Below are 21835 nucleotides of genomic sequence, written 5' to 3'. Positions count from 1 at the left end.
CTCCCTGTGATTGTATCAGAATGTATTGAAATGTGAAAGTCCTGCTATATCATCAATGAATAAACTGGGGATGAAAGCTTTGTCATAGAGAGTGAATTAAAAGCAAGTTTACACTTACTGACTGTAGTGTGATAGAAATCATCATGGGCTTTTTATATGGTAAATATTCAAAAGAAACCAAAATAAGTTTAAATGAATAATTCATTCAGCTTCTATGTCAGATTGCATAAAAATATGAGTACATACGTGACCATCTAGAAAAACAACCACCTATTGATATTCCAAGAGGCTAGGATATATTTCTTTTTAGTGACCCATATGAGGTATTCAAGGCCTTTTTTCCACTTGTATCACTACACATCAGTTATCCTACCCAACAAAGATCTCAGAGATTACGATGGTTTGGGCACATGATGAAAAAGAAATAAGGCCATTGAGTCAGAGAAGTGGGAATAACAAGATGCAAACTAGTAGGCAAGGTCAGGACACTGGAATGTGGAATTAAGGTACAATGTGTAAAAGATAGAGAAGATGGAGGGGCCCCTTTCGCTTATTAGAAGTCTAACTCCTTAAAGTAAAATACCATTAAATGAATTTAAATGATATACGTAATGGCGATGACAGGTCTCTACAATTGAAAGTTTTGAATAAAAATTAGTTGAATTTAATTAGTCAAGTACTACTTGAGAAAGAGCAATAATAACCCCAAAGTATAATTCATTCATCTTGGAGATTTACTAACCTACTTAATTCTTCTTTATCACTTGTCGTCTTTCCCAAGCCCTTTCTTTTTTCTCTGTGCTGCTCCTCAGCTCTTCGTTTTATATCTTCTACCTGTTTATCGTGTAAGGCTTGTAAAGTTTTTAGTTGCGCTGCTTGGGACATTCGCATAGCTTTATCCAAAGCAGTAAAAATCTGCAAGAGAAATAAAGAACTGATTTTACTGTCAAGTCTTAAGTTGTTCCTAGAGTAATACAGAATAGAAGATTGTTTTTTTTTTTTTCTATTTTACCTTTTCTGGTGAATTACTTGTTGTTGTGCTACTATTGACCCTTTGAATTCCCCCCCCCCCCCCCCTGCATCAAATTACTGTACTATTCTATTCTTAACTGTCAAGTTAAGCTTGCCTTCTAACTCATTCCTAATTCACAATCATACAGTTAGAAGAGCTAGGTGTATTGTTTCAGTGTCATGATATTTATTCTTGATATAACGTTTAAAAGTCTGGTTTTGTTCCAGGGATTTGAGCATCAACATTCTTGTCACTTAGCCTTTTATTAATGAAATATCCCCCCTAACCCTTGATGCCACCTAGAATATTTAACCAAGACTTTTCTACTTCTCAATTGCATTTCCGTTTTTTTAAGCGACTGATTTGCCTTCTCACCAATTCCTTTGCCTATTTTTTCCATTTATAGTATATCTAATAACACCCTTATAGCAAAGGCATCAGGGGTAATTATGAATAGGTTCTGATAGGAAACATGAAGTATATTTCCTTTTTTTCCCCATTCCATTTTAATGTAATGATTTGAAATTTATTTACAATGAAATGATTTGAAATTTATTTACAATAAAAGTACATTTATCAGTGATTTCTTCGCCTAGCTTCATGATCTGGGATAGTACCTGTCTCTCAATGGCTAAAAGGCAAATATATAGATGTTTAAATACATACTAAAAAATTAATAATGCACAGTGATGTATTAATAAAATCCATTCAAGTGAATCTTTGTCTTACAGTTCTGCCAGCTACAATTACTAAAGGCAGGTGTGTTGAATTTTCTTTGTTCAGTAACTCCATGAAAAACTCAACATCCTCAATGACTTTAATAACTATCCTATTTACAACATGGATTGGTTTAGAAACACTGTAAGTCATCTCCCTCTGTAATGCAAGAAGAACCTATTCTGGTGCCAGACTCATCACCCACTTTTAATACATTTTGCAGTATTTGTACTCCCTTTAGACTTACTAATTTATTAGAGAGATTACTTTGTAAAGACATGTCATACTTTCATGTACATGTAGCTGACTTTCAACCAAACAAGTTGAAAAAAATGGCTGGCAGAGGAGGGGATCTCTATCGATTCGATTTAATTTAAACTCATATTAATATTGAAAGGAAAATTCATTTCCATTAGAAACGGCCTAATACACACAACAGAGGAATTGCTCCGGAGAAAAAATGCTTTTTTGCGTATGCATCATATGAATGTACAGTACGTAGAGTCATTATCATAATACAGCTCTGTAGTACTTTCAGACAAAATTAAGAAAATTTGAATACTAAGAAAATTTGAATACTAATAATCTTTATTTTCATAAAGCTGATGATAATCAATTTACTAAAAATTCCTACACTAAAACATTATACTCCTGATGAAGGTCCTTGGTGTATAGTATATATAGGCATTTTAATCCACTGGAGAATATAATCTAGAACTAATTAAGACATTAGCAGTGCGTCTGATGTCTAGCTAGCCCAGTCCCTTATGACGCTCCTGATTGGCTGTTGATAAGCCAATCATAGGGCTGGAAACTCTCAGTCTCTCTCGAGAGTTCACACAGGCTGGGTGTATGTGCCACCTCTCCTGAAGGATGCTTTTGAAAGACATATCCCTCATGAGAGGTGGAACATACATCCTGCCTGTGAAAAGTCTCTCGAGAGCAGAGTTTCCAGCCCCGTGATTGGCTTATCAACAGCCAATCAGGAGCATCGTAAGGGAGTGGCCTAGACATCAGATGCACAGTTGATGTGAATCTACTCTAGTATATAACATATGCTATTCTATGTAAAAATAACGAGCATAAAAGAATGATACATCATACATCATAATTAGGAACTAAAAAGAAAGAAAAATTTGCTAACAGGAAAAACTAATTTTAATATTTACTAACTGCAAGAAATAATGTTGGGAAAGTAGTTCTTAAATTCCTGTTCAAAAACTAGCTTAATACAACAATGTAAATAACATTGTCACCATCTATAGATGATGTAATACTGTCTACATTTATTTACCCTAACCTTATAAGGGTGATATTCTCATTCCCAAATCACTGGATGGCATTCACAAAACTTATCAATCAAAAATGTTAGGTGAAAGTTGAAAATAAATAGAAAAAACAATATCAATCTAACCCATACCAGTTATATAATGACAAACATTCCATTTACATTTGTTTTTCAACAAGTCACTCACTGTTTATTAATCAGATGCTCCCTTTCATATGTTTGGAAAACTGTACTCTTAATGCTAAAAATACCAAATTTGTAACTAATTTGTATTTTTTGTAACTAACAAACCTGAGGTCTTAACATTAGGATTTACTAGCGCCAAGCTGGAAACCGTTAGAATTAAAATTACACTTGTGAGATCCAGGGACTATTGGCATCTATACCAGGTCACGGGGCATGTATACCCCGAATGCCCACGGCTACCTGTGACCCAACTGTTATATTTCTAACCCAGTTTAGACTGCTAGAGGGGTGGTTCGAGGTGGGCCTTTACCTGTTAAGACCTCAGGTTTGTTAGTTATGAAAAATACAAATTAGTTACAAATTTGGTATTTGTTCATATACGGAACAAACCTTCGGTCTTAACATTAGGATAGTCTTACTTATTGGAGGGAGGTAAGTCTCTACAACTGACTGGGAGTTTGCCACCTTATCCATTTCCGAATATATAGGGAAATTCTAAGAGAATGGACAATGAACCTAGAACCAAAGATATAAGCGAATCTATTGGTTTCCCTCACTGGGTGTTGATACCATTCTATGGTTTACTCTTGTCCCTTGCAACTGGATCCACCCTCACCCCTGTCTTCCCTATTATCTAGAGGGGTGTGTTGCTACTGAAAAGTATATCATAACCTAAGATAGCTTCACAGTATGGCTGACCACCTCACCTGCATCTAGTCTGTTCCAGCACATGACGGTACTCTCCTTCATATTGCCCGTAGTTAAAGGAGTAGGAAGAAAGTAGTAAAGAAAAAAGACCAGTCATCCCATTCATTCTACTTTCATACCTTCATCTTAGACTAGACGCAAACTGACCCGCCAGGGGTACTGGATGAGCTATATCACTTGTTGGGCCGCCACCACTGGACCCAAGGAAAAAGTGTCCAAGGATCTATGGGCAACGTCTTTCAAATAAAATGAGGTGAAAGTTGTTTGGCGTTTCCACACACCAGCTTTCAGAATTCTATCCACAGACATGTTCTTCTTAAATGCCAGAGAAGCACTCAAGCCCCTGATGTCATGAGCTCTAGCTCCCACCTGGCTATCTGACCCTCTGTCTTCTTCCAAATAAGCATCTCTGATCGTCTCCCTTAGCCAAAACGATATTGTATTCCTGGACACTTCCTTTTTGTTCCATCCTGTACTTACGAACAACCTCCGGCACCCCAGCCTGAGGTGCCTTGTTCTTCTTAAGTACTCCCTTAGTGCACAGAAGCATCTCATCTTTGTCATTGTCTACAAAGTCTGCCAAGGAAGGTATGGTAAAGGAGTCGAATCTGCCGTCTACTATTGTTGGGTTTTGGGTCTTGGCCACGAATTCTGGAACAAACTCAAATACCATTGACCTCCAACCTCTCGAGTGCTTTATGAGATATGACAGGCCATGTAGCTCCCCCACCCTTTTGGTTGAAGCCAGGGCCAATAAGAAGACTGTCTTCAGGGTCAGGCTCCTATCCGTGGACTGCCTCAGTGGTTCGTAGGGGGGTTTTGTCAGACTACTCAGTACCATGGTCAGATCCCAATCTGGGGCTTTTAGTTCCTTTGGTGGACATGACTGTTCAAAGCTCCTCATCAGCATGGCCAACTCCCATGAAGACGAAATGTCCACTCCTTTTATTCGTAAGACTGAGGCTAGAGCCGCCCTGTACCCCTTCACTGCAGATACAGACATAGTATGCTTTTCTGTTCTGAGATATATCAGAAAGTCTGCTAACTGCTGAATAGTGGTACCGAGTGGAGACCAGTTCCCTCTACGACACCAATCACAGTATGCTGACCACTTTCCTTGGTATACTGTCGCAGATGATTTTCTGATATTTCCTGCCATCTGAGTTGCTGCTTTCTGCGAAAACCCTCTCGCTCGGAGGAGATACTTGACAGTCTCCACCCGTGAAGCGATAGGGACTTCACCGACTGGTGGTACCTCTCCATGTGCGGCTGACACAGTAGGTTGCTCCATGGGGGTAACTCTCTCGGCACATCTATTAGGAGTTCCAGTAGGTCTGGAAACCACTCTGCCTTCGGCCATAACGGAGCTACCAGGGTCATCTTGAGGTTCTGAGACCGCATTACCCTGTTCAGAACCTGACGGATTAGACAAAATGGAGAAAATGCATACACGTCCAGATTGTCCCAAGGGTGTTGTAGTGCATCTTCTGCTACTGCTTCTGCGTCTGGGACTACCGAACAATACACTTCCAACTTTTTGTTGTACCTGGTTGCAAATAGGTCTATGATCGGTCCTTCCCACAACATGAGCATCCTGTCCACTACCAAGCTACTACTGTGGTGTTGTCTGACATCAATACCACTCAGTGTCCCTTTACTCTCTCCCTGAATTCCTGTAGAGCTAGAAACGCTGCTTTTAACTCAAGCATGTTTATATGGAGTTCTCTGTCCTTGCAACTCCATTTTGCTGACACCATCAACTCCTCCATATGGGCTCCCCAGCCTTCTAGTGACGCATCCGAGAACAGCAAGAGGTCTGGAGAGGATTGTCGTCGTTCACCCACCAGCAAGTCTTTCCTCACTTCTGCCGACAAGGGAATTTGCTCGTACGGGTGATCTACTATTGGTGACCAAAACTCCTTCATCCTCCATTGTAGGGACCGAAGGTGTAGCCTTCCTTGTGGTACTAGCTTCTCCAGGGAGGTTAGGATTCCCAGCACCACCTGCCACTGTCTTGCTGGCTGTGTTTGTTTTCCCAGAAAGGCATTCACCACTTGTTTGCATTTCTCTATTCTTTGGTCTGTCGGGAATACTTTGGCTTCTGTTGTGTCTATAACCATTCCCAGATACTCCAAACGTTGACTTGGATCCAACTGCGACTTCACCTGATTTATCACAATACCTAGGCTGTGACAAAGCTGCAGGAGGGTCGCCCTGTCCCTGAGTAATTTCTCCCTGGACTTTGCTATCACCAGCCAATCGTCCAGATATCTTATTAGCCTGATCCCCTGAGCATGCGCCCACGTAGACACGAGAGTGAACACTTGTAAAAACGTGAGGAGACATTGTCAATCCGAAGCACAGGACCTTGAATTCGAAAGCTTTCCGTGCAAGACTGAAGCAGAGAAATTTCCTTGAAGACTGATGGACTGGTATCTGAAAATATGCGTCCTTTAGATCGACTGTCAGCATAAAGTCCCCGATCCTGACTGCTTGTAGAACCGTTTTTGGAGTTTCCATTTTGAAACTGGTTTTCCTTATAAACAGATTCAGAGTTGACAGGCCCATTACTGTCCTCCACTCCCCGTTGGCTTTGGGTACCAGGAAAATCCTGCTGTAGAGGCCTTTTGACGGACTGCATACTTGTTCCACAGCTCCTTTTTCCATCATCTTCTTCACTTCGTCCTGCAGAATAATGGCCTTCTGAGATTCGTGGGCATAAGCGAAGTGGGGTAATGGCTGATCTGTCAGGGGCGGGGTTACCTCGAACGGGATCAAATACCCGATCCTGAGAACATCCACTACCCACTGCTCTGCCCCTAGTTCCTGCCACACCTTCCAGTGATTTGCCAGGCAACCCCCCAGACTCCAAGATATCCCCATTCCTCATCGCTATCAGGGAATCCAAATCCACAGTGCGGCTTAGTCTAGCCAACGCTGCATCTCTCCTCATTAGCAGGATATTTGCCCAAACATTGGCACTTACGTTTGTCGGGTACGCAATCGCCTTGGAACCTGACTGTAGTAATCTAATGAACAATGATTCATCCACTACTTTTCTTGTCACTTCCGAGGATGCAATCTTTGCCACTGCAGTTGACCAAAGATCTAACCAAGAAGCAGCCTGAAAGACATAAGAAGCTGTTGCTTCTACCGTAGCAGCCTCTTGGTACGTCATCGAAGGGCACTCCATTTTAACCTGATCCAAGGTTAATCCAGGCCTTAATCTTACAACATTAGGGTTCACTTGTCTAGACAGCAAAGGGACCTTCGGTGTCGTATAATATTTCCTTTGCTTCATCATCGGAGGGGGAATAAATTTAAATTATCTATTAGATCTTAAGGAATTATCCCTTCCTGCAATCTTTGCGTTTATGTGTTGTAAGACAGAATCCGCATGACTCGAACAAGGCAATTCATACGACACCTTGGTATCCCTTTTTTAATCCAAATGCCATGTCAATTCCAGGAGGAAGCATACTGGCCGGTGTTTCTGTCTTCTCCGAAAGGTTATTGAATTGACGAATCAAATCAATCACCTCTGCATACGAGGCCAGAAACTCTTGGTTTTCTCCTTCCTCCGGCTCTAATGTACTGTTCTCCGTCACAAGGGATGTTGTCTCGCCCTATCTTCTGACAGACGGCCCGGAATTCCACGGCCGCCTGCCCCTACGGCCGCGGTCTCTTTGATCTTTGCTGGCCGCCGTTGGCTCGATCCCGAATAGACAGCAGGGGAACGAGAACGCCTCACTCTTTCTCTGCTCATGGATCTAGAGCGAGAATCTCGTCTAGATCTCCAAGATGAAGGCTCCCTTGAGACAGATATAACTTCGTCTCTATTAGTATTGGTATCGTTTACGAGCGTCGAACTCGACCTCGACCTTTCATCCAGACGGACACTGCCTTCCACGAACGTATCCGCCGAGGTTGCCAACTCCCTATTCTTCGTACTTTTAATAGGAGCCTTATCGTCCTTCGTACATATTTTGAATGGCCTTACGGGCGAAACTGGGACCTGCATTCTATCCTCTGCTGCACCTTTCGCCGCCAACGTCGATTTTACCAGCGGTATCGTAGTCTTTGCAATCTGAGCTGGCAACTCCGCATCGGCCGCTAGTCCGTCGCCTCTCTCACTTGTTCGGACTCTTGCGAACAGCTTCGTCTGCTAGCCTTGTGCTTACTAGCTACTGACTTCCCGACCTTCCTGCTGACTTGGATACGACAGTCTTGGTCTGAAGATGAAGAAGAATTGATTCTTCTCCTCTTAGCCCGAAGATCAGTCGCGAACTCCCGAATCCTCCTCCAACGCTTGACTGGCGCTCGCCGTGACGTTATCGGACTTAGTAATGACGCCGAACTAGAGGAAGAAGACGAAGGCGAATCACACCTTTTCTTTTTGTCTCTCTTATCCATTCTCTTCTCTATATCCTGTAATTTCTGCATTACAGTTTGCATTGCCGAGTCAGAAGGCGTATTAGAGTCTGGGTGCAGCGAAATAGGCCGAGAAGCAGTCTGTGACGTCATCATGCCTGCCATATCGGTGTGTGACGTATGTTGTGACGTCACCCCTCTCGTAGGGAGAGACTGTGAGGTTTCTGCTGGTAACTGCACGTTTGCTGCCAAACTACCTCCCACGTTCTGCACCGCTGTAAACATCGAATTTGATGGCGTAGCCGCGGCATTAATTCCCATAAATTGCAAGCCAGGGGGATGAGGAACATTCAGCGCTGCCGGACCCTGCTGGAACCGTGACGCCATATAATGCGCAAGCAAACCATCCAAGGTTGGTACGCCTGGTAGGCCTAGCGCTGACCACGTACCGTCCAACCTATGCGCTTCGGGAGCAGGAGCCTGGAACAAAGATGTCGGTGCTCCCCCTCTACTTGCTGGGAACATAGGAGAGTGCATATTATTCATAAAATTACCCAAGGCCCCTCCTGACGTTTCCGATACTGAATCGCTAGGAAAAACCAAAGGGGTATGGGACAAATCAAAAGCAGGGGGAGAAACATATGGAGTAGCCTGGTTTATTGCTGATACAAAAGAAGCCGGTAAGGTTTGGTCATCCAAAGATGGCGTCACCACCTTCCTTTTGTATTGGCCTTTCTCATAGAACTTTTTCCACTGTTCCACCGACCAACCGCGACAAACAGAACATGGATTAGTAACCGTACATATGTTTTCCCTCGACCTACTACACGTTGGATGAGGATCCCTCGACACCAAAGTTAGAAATCTAGAACATGGAAAGCCACTGACTCCTGGGCATTTCCTTTGTCTCCTTTTCGAAACGGCAGACGATCCCGATGTTGAGGCAAAAATCTCCATCATACCACTTATACACTCTTCACTCACACTGAGCACACTCGGAGAAAGAAAAGGTAATCAAAAATTAAAATGAAAAGGATAAAAAACGGGCAAACTGAAAAACCGGCTTTAAATCAGATAGACAGTAACACGTCTTATCTTAAAGGCGGTAGGAAAATAACTGGTGGGTCACAGGTAGCCGTGGGCATTCGGGGTATACATCCCCCGTGACCTGGTATAGATGCCAATAGTCCCTGGATCTCACAAGTGTAATTTTAATTCTACCGGTTTCCAGCTTGGCGCTAGTAAATCCAAATGTTAAGACCGAAGGTTTGTTCCGTATATGAACAACTATTTTTATCAGCAACTGGAAGTCAGGAGTTCTGTACGATGCCTTCTCCCCTAAAAAATCTTAAGTAATCTATATGAAAAGTATCTAAATACTTACAGGTTCATGATATTTTTCCTGAAGTTTTTTTTCTCCAATTAACTGTGACTGCATCAGTTCATTGAGACTTGCCTGATGAGCTTTGTCTAGTTCTTGTAACTTTTCTTCAAGCTCTTCTTGCATTGTACTTAATTCCTGTGAGCCCTCCTTTTTAACGGGCCCTGATGGTTCTCTGAAAATTAAACCAAGTTTTTTTATGCATAGAACTGCCTCAACCATATGATAAAGCATAGCAAGGTATACAATTAAAGTCTGTATCTAATAATTACTTCTCCAAACCAAAGCAAGTGTTCGGAAGCTTTTCAAATATAGCTTTGCTAAGCTCTCTACCAGACAACTATAGTACTGTATTTGGCATCTGAAAGGTAACACATACGTAATTAGATTATAAGAGCTATAGAGCTCAGGTGTTGACTGAAGTACTCCAAACACTGTGAAATAAAAATGAAAGAATTACTGCATGTAGCTGAAAGGGAAGCACAAAAAAGCAAAATCTCCTAAAACAAATTAGACTTTCATGTACGTCAGGATTGTGTTTGGGGTTTAACTCCTGTGAACTAACCAAACTTGCCTTTAACTTGCTACCCTTATTCTCTTACAGCTCATCAAATGTAGGGTTCATAAAGGTCTTCACAGCTGAAGACACAAGACCTCACAGCATGTTGCTGTATGTACATTACTTCAGTAAGAATACGTAAGAAAACAAAGTCGACTGTAAAAAGGAGAAAGGATAAGCCGTTTTCCCTAGTAAATGACTAAAACTTTTTACTATCCTGCTGTTAACTGGGCCTGAAAGCTCCACTTCCAGTGCTCAGTCCATAGCCTTCTAATTGAAAGCAGATATAACATTAAAACAATGTGAGGAAATGGAAAAAGTAAAACAAATTTACCTAGTTATAAAAAGTGTGGCTGATGTGTTGGATTAATATGAATTACAATGAACAGCAACCTGATAATACACACCAAGAATGGTTGTACTTCTGTAGACAGCAACAAGGACAACATTTATCCAATGCTGAGCCCAACTATAACACGACATAATCAGCGCATTAAAAAAGTATATGCTGCTCTGGCTGGGTCTACTGAAATAAGTGGACAATCTCAATGAAGAGCTGCTTTGACTAACAATAAAATACAGGATCACATGATGACCTGAAACGGTAAGTAGACCCTTACAAATGTGCCTTTCTCACTGATGAGGTACATGAAGACTTAGAAAGTGTGTCCTCAAAACAAGTGAGAAAAAAGAAATGCAAAGCTGGTCTGAGAGGAGAAGATGGCTCAAGAAAAAGTCTCAAGATAAACAGTAAAATCTCAGGTACATGCGTCACTGGGGGCCCCATTCTGACAGCTTGATGATAAGCAAAAATCGCAGATAACCGAAAATCTGTGATCTATGGCGCTTATGGCACAGATAACTGGTTTAATGGTGCTTCTGTTAAGTATGTATCAGTGGGATAACTCTATTATCAGCGCTGATAACCGGAAATCAGCATAATATGGCGCCAAACATCGCTGATTTTTGGAGCTAGACAAATGCCCATAAAACAGCATTGGCTGTAACCGACTCCATTGATAACCAGGGACTGCCTGTACATAATCAAAGTATACTGTGTTAAACTCACAACTCATGGTACAAATTTAATATAAACAAATGCACCTCAAGATCCAAAATTTAACAGATATAAAATTATGAAGCACATGGAAAGTTGGAAGGCAGCAGTTTACTTTGGAAAACTTGCAACTAATGAAGTGCACACTCAGCAAAGTTTTAGTAAGAGAATGAAAAATAATGCATAAAAGGTTACTACAAACAATGAGGGTGAGCAAGAAAGGGGGCAATGTATGATATACATATAAAGAATATTATATGTAGACAAAGACAGTATTTCACCAGATTGTGCTTCAGTTACACTCTAAGGGTGCAAACTGATTAGCTAAGAACATCTGGCTGAAGATCTGATTCTGCCGTTTTGAATGTAATGTGCATTCCATTAAGGCAATTAATAGTCTCTAGCTGCAATGCTGATAAATGAAAGAACATCAAGGAATAAAATTACACCAATTACAGGAAGAAACAATTCAGAGGAACTATATTGAAATGATATATTTTTGTGCCTGTGAAGATATTAAATTGCATTTTGTGGTTTCAGAGGTAATTTTTCTCAAAACACAACAGTTTTATTCTCTGAAGTTGCAGTGTAATGAGAAGACAGTGTTACCTAAGATTTCATGATTTTAGGCCATTGTCCTACCCAAATTCTAAATTAATAAATATAGCATACTTAATTCATGCTCCAACATTCCAATCAATGAAGCAGAGTGCTACGCACAAAAAACATGTTTATAATTATCCAAATGTTTCCAAAGCCTATTAGAGGGTTTACTGTCATGAATTTGGTGTACTATTATCATATCTGAAAAAAAATGTAAAAATAGGTGAATGTGAAAAACGGAGGAGATTTTATCTTGACAATATAAGTGTTAATGAAACTATGCACCTATGTACTTCACCAAGGTTATACAGATGTAGATAGCTTGAAGATGTTATGGTTATAAATACCAAACATTTCATAACCACACACAATGTGAGTATATACTCATCACGCAGCATAAAACTTAGATATACAGTATACACAGTATTAACACTTAAAAAAATGATTAAAAAACTCTTTTTCAAATCATTATAATTGGGTTCAATACATACATACTTAATGCTAAATAGTTCTAAAATTTGATATAAAATACCACTTATTTATACGTATGTGAAAAGTAGAAAACTTTTCTGAAACCATGTAAACAGATTGTTACCAAGATTGGTTCTTAATGTCACAAGATTTCTATCATAACCTCCTATCAAGGAATATGCTTAATGAAACTCATACAATCATTTTTAATAAAAAAAAAATTAAATGAATTCTCATGCTGAAAAAACCAACATACAAAAAACTTGCCAACCACAAAGGATGCAAATGGAGTACTACCCTGTTTCAGCATCCTGATTCTTTCTAAGTCTAATTTCTTGTATAATGCCAAGCAAAACCCTTGTCGATGATCTGTCCTCTTCATCAATTCTGGTATGTACGATAATGAATGCAATACCGAGACCACATCTCACACTATTAGATTTCTTTAGTAATTTCAGTCTACAGTTCATGCTGAACTACTATTGCAAAGTACGTATTGCCAAAGACATTCTGAGGCACATACAAACTAAGTATTAAGTTTTGTTGAATCTTATTGTTGAATACACAAATAATAAATAGATAAATATATATATATATATATATATATATATATATATATATATATATATATATATATATATATATATATATATATATATATATATATATATATATATATATATATATATATATATATATCACACACACACACGCACAATAGTGCCTCGATTAATGAACAGTCCTGTTCATGAACAAATCAGGTTATGAACCAGATGTATAAAAATTTGTTATTCTGGTTTGGGAAATGTGCTTCAGGCCAAAAACACACACACATCCCACAAAAAGTGTCCATTGATAGCGCCCTGAAGAACCACCCAAACCAAGAAGTGTGTCTTATGTCCCAGAATGGTTGTGGAATGTATAAAAAAAAACTTGTTTTAGATGTATGTCTTTACTATAAACTCTTCAGAGGTCGAATATCGGGAAAAAGAGAGAGAGAGAGAATGTTTTTCAAAATGATTGTTTTTGACTGTTACTCAGCCTTTTAATGTTAATTACTATATTTACTTTTTTATTGAAGAAATATATTAAAAAGAAATATCTATTTCCCCAGAGTGACTACACTGAAAGAAAATCCAGATATCAATGTTCGTGAGCTCCTGTTGTTAGCAAATACTGCTCTATGACAAATCCTGCTTTTTTGTGAATACGCAATATTTGACCAGGATTACATCAGAAAAGTTCTAGAAGCTTCTTTTTATAACATGTTCAACATGAGATAGCATAACTTTGGCTCAAGATTACATCAGAATCTACGTATTCTGGAAATTTCTCTTGCGTATAGCATCATCACAGTGAACACATATGCTCACTTGTGTATTGGTCCTCCTTCCATAAAAAGTTCACTCTTTCCCTTTTTTACTCTAGTGTAATTACGTACACATTTTTTGCGCTGCACCTAACATAAACATCAAATATGCTTGAGTTCTGTATTCATGAAAGTTAATTCTGTGTTCAAGGGTATATAACTGAACACAGATTAAAACATATTTTGAGGGGATGCTCTTCCTTATATCACATACCATTTTAAAGCGACCACCCAACAAATGTTATCTGTGTAGCATAAAGTGTGTTTGAGTGTTGTGTTTGTGAACCTAATTTTACTTCGCATTATTTGTATATAATTAAGGTTATTCTAATTTAAGTCTATATACTTAAAAACATAAAAAATGTTTAAGAGTCAAAGTTTCTGAGGTCTGAAAGAATTATTTGTATTTACATTATTTTAAATGGGAAAAATTCATTCAGGTCGCAAACTTTTCAAGGTTATCAGAGCCTCTAATAGGTATATATTGGCGCCAATAAACAATTATCAGCGCCGATAAGCAGAAATCGGTTCCAAAAAATGCTGATTTTCATCACTAGACAAGACCTGTAAAACCGGATTGCCGATAACACGGGGCTGTGTGTGTGTGTGTGTGTGTGTGTGTGTGTGTGTGTGTGTGTGTGTGTGTGTATACTGTAATGCTATTTTTCTTAACCTCCTGTTTCTTCTCAGCCTAATGAATTATGTCACAATGCATAAATTAAAATAGGCAACATACAAAAGAAAACTATTATTAACTAGCTAGGTTTCACTCTGAATCAATTTTTGCATTCAGTATAGGCTTACAAACAATAATGAGCTTAAAGAGGCCTACAAAAATACATTCTTGAACTTACTAAGCTTTCTTTTAAAATATATTTCTGCTATTTTTCTTACTAGCAATTAAGTGCGTATCTATGTCAACAAGATATCTTCAAATTCACCTTCTGATAATACAATGGTACGTATTATAATCTATTTTTTGTTTCAGAACCAAAATTATGAATCACACAATTTTTCACTTGAAACTAGTGTTTTCCTCACCAATATTAACCACTTGTTGTGTGTGGGTGTCGGGGGGGGGGGGGTCAATACATCTGTGGTAAAACACATTATGTTCTGACTTGCCACTCACAAGCTTACGGATATAATTTTATTTTATTGCTTATTGCAAATATGTTTTTCATCATAGAATGCTTGATTTGGTATAATTCTGCAACCAAATAATTGTGCTTTACATATTCTGCTATCTCTGAAAATGTAAAACAACATAATTACACAGTATGTATATAGTTAAAATCATGTGTTGGAGTTAGCTGAGAACAAAGAGTTCTTAATTTTTTTAAAATATGTAATTGTACATGAAAATATTATGTATTTATACATTCTTGCTGCACCATGAAAAAATATGGTAAAACTCCTTAACAATAATGTGGATATGTATATACTACTGATTTTTATGTCCTATATTACATATAAAACAAGGAAAATTAAACAGCCCCTACTTATTGGGAGGTAGAGATAAACCATCTTCCAGATGTCAACGCAATAATATCTGATAAAAAAAAATCAGTCAACTTTTTTATGTTATACGGATGACATGGTTGGGATGAAATATGCAAGACATCATTTGATGTCATTGGAGTCATAACAGGTTAAAATAAAAATCAAACAACCAAGCAAGCAATCAGCTGACCAACAGCAGAGCTGCAGGAGTGTATAAGCGACAGGGTTCAGTGTCTTTTGCATGAGTTACAAGCAGTGACAGTATCTCAGCATTTTCAGTCACTAAAACTGGATTTTTTAAAAACCAGCAGTGAAATACATTCAGTTACATTATAATAAAAACATCTGATACCTACCAGTTTTAATAGGCAAAGGCAACAATTACACAATAATTTCTGGGGTAACCAACAAACAGTAGATTTTCAATAACCGAATGAAACATCAGAAGAGAAGAAAACACTTTTGAGGCTTGGTATATAGCAGCGAGGCAACTGATAAATAATGAATATAAGCATGAGAGGATTAAGTCAATTCTTGTTTGCTAAAGCATCATTCCACCCAGGACTCAGGGAGATCCAAGCTGAAGGCAATAAGTAGCATAATAGTTAGATCCCTGATAATAATTTGAAAATAAAACCTTTCACCAAAAATTATTATTACCAATTACACTAGTGAAAATAATTTAACCACACCCCTAACACAGAAAGTCTCACTGTTTTCATCTGAAAGTTCTTTTAAAATTCTGGTAGCTATCATCTCATGGATGTCTTGGCATGTATTACTCATCATTTATCTCATATGTATATATTTGTCACAACTGTATCTGTTATCAACATCTACAGCAGCTGGATAGCCATATTCTTATTCCACAAAGGCAGAAGGTCTCCGAATAGTCAAAATATTCAGTGATAATTTATGAAGAGCAAGACTGCAACCACAGCTATGATGCATCTCTTATTAATTCTTAATATGCTGAGTTATGTCTTGTGACTACTTTGAAAATTAGTTGGCATCAAGTCTTACTTTATTTTTACTAGAAAAAATGTAATTCAACAGACAATACGTACTGTGATTGTGATACGTAATAATTTTAGAAGTTTAATTTGAATTTTAATTTCAATTACATCACAAAATTTTTCTGGAGTTCACCAGGACAACAAATATAAAATATGTACCATCTTTCAACTTTTTCTGGCTTATCTTTACAACTCACAAGCAATGACAATATTGTCTCATCCAAACACTTACCTATTCTTTAAATATATCTAACATTATAAATGTCACCTACATATACAAAGATGTTATCTTGTGTATATTTGCATATAAAAAAACTATCCCCATAAAGGGGAAAGCTAACGCACACCATAAATATTTACGATGATGGTGCTGATGGTAAAAGCATATCCATAAAGCATATACAGAATGTGCTCACTCATATAACTTAATTGCTGCAAACATTAGTTTAATTTAATTTCTTTCATAAATTAACCTTAAAAGATAATGCAATTTGGAATATGTTATCTAATAATTAAATGGAATAGCAATAAAAAGAATAATGGTGATATCATACAGTATCTTGATTATTACTAAACAAGTGAACTGAAAATGTACTGATCTGCATAAAATCTACATAAAATGCATATTATATATAGTAAAATTACAATATTATTTGTGAATATTAGGCCTTTTTATGAAGTAACTCACAAGTTAAGCAATTAAAATAAGATCTTTACTAAAATGATGGTTAATCCATGTTACTTCTTTTTTGTATCAACCTATACTTAAGGAAAATGACATTTATTTTGAATCAAACGGAAGAAGAATTTATTTTGAGACTCACCTTCCACGAAGTGTCCAATTTCTTAGCAGACTTTATGGAAAAAGCGCTACATCAATTCTCTCAGTTCGTTATACCAGAGGTAAAATAAAAAAAGAAAAAAAAATAAAAAGAAAAAATGGAAGTATAATAAGAACCCAAAAACACACAAATATAAAATTTGATGATAGCAGTGATATTGGCATTGTAACTATGATCATGCTACTAATTTGCCATTTCAGCAACAAAAACAATACTGTCTTACTATTTTCTGCCAATACTTTGCTGAAAACTACTTTACAAGACTGCTTAGCACTAATAACTATGTCTCAAATGCAAGATATAAGCTAAATAAATAAGAGCAAATTTGCTGATGAGTGAGTAGCAGTAAATTCTGATTAATTTCATTCAAGAGAAATATAAACTACAAGTAATGATTACCTATTAAGACAAAACCAGATATGTACTTGATAATCTACGTATTATATTTACCCTGCATACTGTATATGCATAATAATATATGTATAGCATTCATACATACATATACGTATTAAAGAAACTATACCCCATTTAAATATTAACCCACAATAAAATTATATATCTTTTGGTGGGAACTGAACCCACAACATTGCAGGTATATAATTTCATGTTGGAATGAAACTAAATGGTTTAGTACCTTTAACCTATACATTTGCACATACACATACAATATATCTTTATTGACATATACACATCCAGCACACAGTGAATGCAAGCTCATTTGAATATTACTCAACACTTTTCCTTTTTTATAATGACTCAAACAAACATCATGTGTAACAATACAGTATTTCACTTTCCTTTCCAAGGATTAGGCAAGAAGGACATTTAAAAATCCTTCAAAATAAAAAATAACAATAATTATTAATTCAATGGTAGGCTTAAAAGATGGGCACTCATTTTCCAGTGAATGTTACAGATAATTAGTAAATAAATCATGTGCAACCAACATCCTCTGCTCTTTATCATACTTAAGAAAATAGAGTTGAATTGAAATATGGAATGACTTAAGAGTACTAGGGCCATCAAAACAATGATCAATTTGTGTAGTTATTGAGTACAGGTAGTTCTGACAACAGATGGTGACCCACTAAACATACCAAGAATATTTAACCATATGAATGGCAGACTTTAGGCTGGCAACAATGGATGAGAACGAATTTGATCTGATATGTTTACATAAGCAAGAGATTGCTATTCTATTTGAGCTCTGTTAATAAACCAGCAGCTCTCAATCTGTGGTAGTACTAGCACTACGGGGGGCCCTGAAATCAACATTTGGGGATGCTGAGAACAACTTCTGGAATGATATATTATCAAAAATCATTTTCAATGTAGTCCGCTCTACAACAAGAGGGTGGCTCTGGCCAACACAAAACCTAAACTTGAACTTGTAGTCTTAAAGAAGCAACAAAAAATTAATCCATAGGATTCCATTTTTACCTTAAATCTTCTCTGATTTTGCTTATTACTGGAGTCTCTGATGCTTTATTATCATGAGCAAGAACAAAATAAATCATAAGAGACTATCTTTGTATCAATAAAGCACTACAGTAATAAGGTGCTGGACTGGCCCCATTTGACTATTGGAGGCTGTCTAAAAAGTTATGAGATGCTATTACGAAACATACACAGAAAATCCATGTAATAGGTTAGAAGAGCAGTATACCAAAGAGCACTGTAAGTAGCAAAATGAAGTTAAATAATAGTGAGTCACGCAATATCAGAAGCAAAAGGGCATAGAAATCATGAGCCCTACTTCCATTTGGGGATGAGAAGAGTAGGGGGTTGAGGAGCCTCTGAAAAGTGTGTGTGAAAAAACTCTTTCTGGACTTGTAAGCTGTAGAGATGAAGAGAAGTGCAAAAAATGCATGGCAGCCTAGAATAAAATATCCACCACAATACATGATGGTAAAATCTTGGATGTCTTTCAAAAGAGCTAGTTATCTGAGCTTAGACAAAAGCAGCTTTCCTAAGCATACAAAATTTTGCATAGTCCATGGTTCAGTAGACTGAATGGAATACATTATGTAAAAACTTGATACCTGTTCACCAAAGCTGAACATAATAGACAAATGAATTACAGTACTGTACTAACAAAAGTCAAAACAGCACCTTACATGAAGACACCAGCTCATGTAGTAAACAGCAGAAGTACTGTAAAAAGTTAATTATAGATAATATACAATCATCTAGCAAATGTAAAGAATATTATGCAGCCATGCCACATTATCTGGGTCAGTATGCTGGAGCTGAACAAATTCATGCCACTGACTGCCCTGGAGCGCTGGATGGAACTTTCACTCTCATCCAAGTCAAGTTGATTGTTATCAGAATCTTTTAGTTCACAGTTTTGTGTTGGCCACACTGCATTCCATAATCAAGTCAAGCCATAGATCAATTAGTAAAGGGCATATTATTGTGTTGTTGTCATATTTAAAATAAATTAACATCCAAAAAATCTGGCCTCCATAAAAAAGATGTCTGACACGCCATATTCCCTTCCATTTAAATAAGAAAATAACAATAATGGACATTACTTCATACACTGTAGTATACTGTTCTTTTTACCTTGGAAAGAAAGTGAACTATTACACCATGTGGTTGCTCAAATCTAGTAAGATAATTTTTTATTATTAATATCCACTTCCGACAAATATAAATTTCGATGAAAGACATACCAAATGCCATAATCTGCAAACAGGGTTGGCAAAATCATATTAACAAAATACAATTAATAAATACATGCCATAAACTTTAGTTTTTCAAACAAAAATAGCATTAAATAATATAAAGCTAACATCAAGTGTTTTTAAAGCATTCATGACCAAAATTAAGTACCCAATAACATGCTTAAAGGCACGATGCATGGCAAACATTAACATCAACCCCTTAAAAACTGCATGCACTAAAATAAAACACAAACACTACAAACAACACCAATGGAAAATTTCATTCAATGTTCCAAAAAATATCTTCAAGTCTTTAAGAATCAAGCAATTACAAAATCCAACCTTTTAAGATGACTTTAATACAAGAGATGTAACGGCTATGTTTGCCGTGAAGTAAAGAAACATTTTAGCCCATATAAAAACAATGATACACACATTCACATGCAAAAATGCACAAGAATTAAGTAATGCTTCCCAGTGCCAAAATAATGCAATACTGTAGTATATAAAAGTGAGAGTAATCAATACATACACAGAGAAGAAAGCCTTTCGATCTTGCCCTTCAAAAGAACTACCTTATGCTAATAAGAAAGCACTGTCTATTATCTCCTGACCAAATTGGCCTTACTAAATGGTTAATGAAATTGAGATAATCTATTAGAAAGATGTTACAAATTGTTGGGGTGTTTTTAACCTGCGAAGACACCAGTCAAAGATACAGAACCCCATCATCTGTCTCCTATAGTGTCTTTAACATAGTTTGCATCAAACTCTTACTTTAAACATTTCAACTTCCAATGCAGTAACAAAAGAAAAAAAAATTTGTGATTTCTCTCTCAGGTTGTAAAGATTGTGGAAGTACTTACCAACTATTATCACACTAACTTTGCCTTTAATAAAACATTTCTTGTACAGCAAAACTTTTTCACTTGTTACAAACCATATGCTACTTCCACTTTCTATTAAAAAAGTATTGTCATTTAAAATAACTGTAAATATTACTCTGTCACATCAAAGTAACATAGTTCTAGAAGTAATTTGATCCTTTCTTTATTCAGTATGTTTAGTTTCCTCTGTAAATTATTCAGAAGTTGAACAACAAGTTTTCAATATAACATGCCAAGATAGTTAAAGTAAAACAAAATATTGTTATATGTAAATTTATATATGTAGTATCATGTAAATGTAATATAATAAATAATATCCAACACAGTAATGGAATCTAAATGGCCCCCCAAAAAAACTGTTGTTTCTTAGCATGAAATACTGGTTAACATTATAGGAAAACTATCAAATCTAAGCCAAGAACCTGGAGGCTTATAATTTTGACTGTGTCCTTATTGAGTACTGAAAGTCAGAATGCTACAAACAAATTCCCATATCAAAATCCTAGCACATAATTCATATTAGTGAGATTTAAACAGACAAATACATTATGAAAGCTATAATTATACGTAAAATATCAGACTTCAGATAAAGAAAACTTAAGGAAAAATTCTAGGGCTACAAACTATGAGTATGTAAATGTTTCATGGTAAGTTTTACTACAAAAACAGAATTTACCTTTTAATGATCTCAATTAGCCTAGGATTTATTTCATACAATCCCATTATCATTCCTGCCTTATTTCCATGGATTTGGTAATACCATTCATGCCAATTCATACCAGTCAAGACTGAAAAGGACCCCTTAGCAGATGTTCAGTCTTCCTAAGGTGCAAACTGCACTCACATTTTCTGTGTGGTTGTCAACAACACTGCCCTAATCACAACTGTCTTAGTCAGTTTTCTGGATGTGCTTTCATCCTTTCCGTTCATTTTTGCATCAAATTCATGTTGGTTTCTATTAATGTCATTTCATTGGTAGCTTGCTTACAGCATGTTAATTTTTGTTAGTGCTTTAAGGGAGCAAGCATATACCTTCATCCTCATGGAGGGGTACAGAGAGTACTGAATCTAATCATATTTTGTCTTCATCTGCTACCAATCCAGAGATTTAAATTTTTACCTAGAAGTTAGCAATTCTTTTGTTCTCTCTCTTAAATAAAGTTTAATGAAATACAACTGAAAAAGTTGACTAAAGG

General features: G+C 37.0%; 1 protein-coding gene across 14 annotated transcripts in view; it reads right to left on the bottom strand.

Moving 5' to 3' along the window:
• LOC135210724 (1-phosphatidylinositol 4,5-bisphosphate phosphodiesterase classes I and II-like) overlaps positions 1-21835 on the bottom strand; it is a 634901-nt gene that overhangs the window by 17479 nt on the left and 595587 nt on the right. For 10 of the 14 annotated variants that reach the window (XM_064243527.1, XM_064243524.1, XM_064243531.1 and 7 more), the window contains 3 exons: positions 17066-17095; positions 9667-9838; positions 743-915 (listed from right to left, as the gene is read on the bottom strand). In XM_064243527.1, coding sequence (XP_064099597.1) covers positions 743-915; positions 9667-9838; positions 17066-17095 — 375 coding nt within the window. The remainder of the gene's footprint in view (positions 1-742; positions 916-9666; positions 9839-17065; positions 17096-21835) is intronic. The other 4 variants (XM_064243534.1, XM_064243535.1, XM_064243537.1 and 1 more) reach the window with 1 other exon arrangement.

The sequence above is a fragment of the Macrobrachium nipponense genome, chromosome 4, assembly GCF_015104395.2.
Source record: "Macrobrachium nipponense isolate FS-2020 chromosome 4, ASM1510439v2, whole genome shotgun sequence".
Classification (NCBI taxonomy): Eukaryota; Metazoa; Arthropoda; class Malacostraca; order Decapoda; family Palaemonidae; genus Macrobrachium; species Macrobrachium nipponense.
Note: the sequence above shows the minus strand (reverse complement) of the source record. Positions and strands in the feature narration are given on the sequence as shown.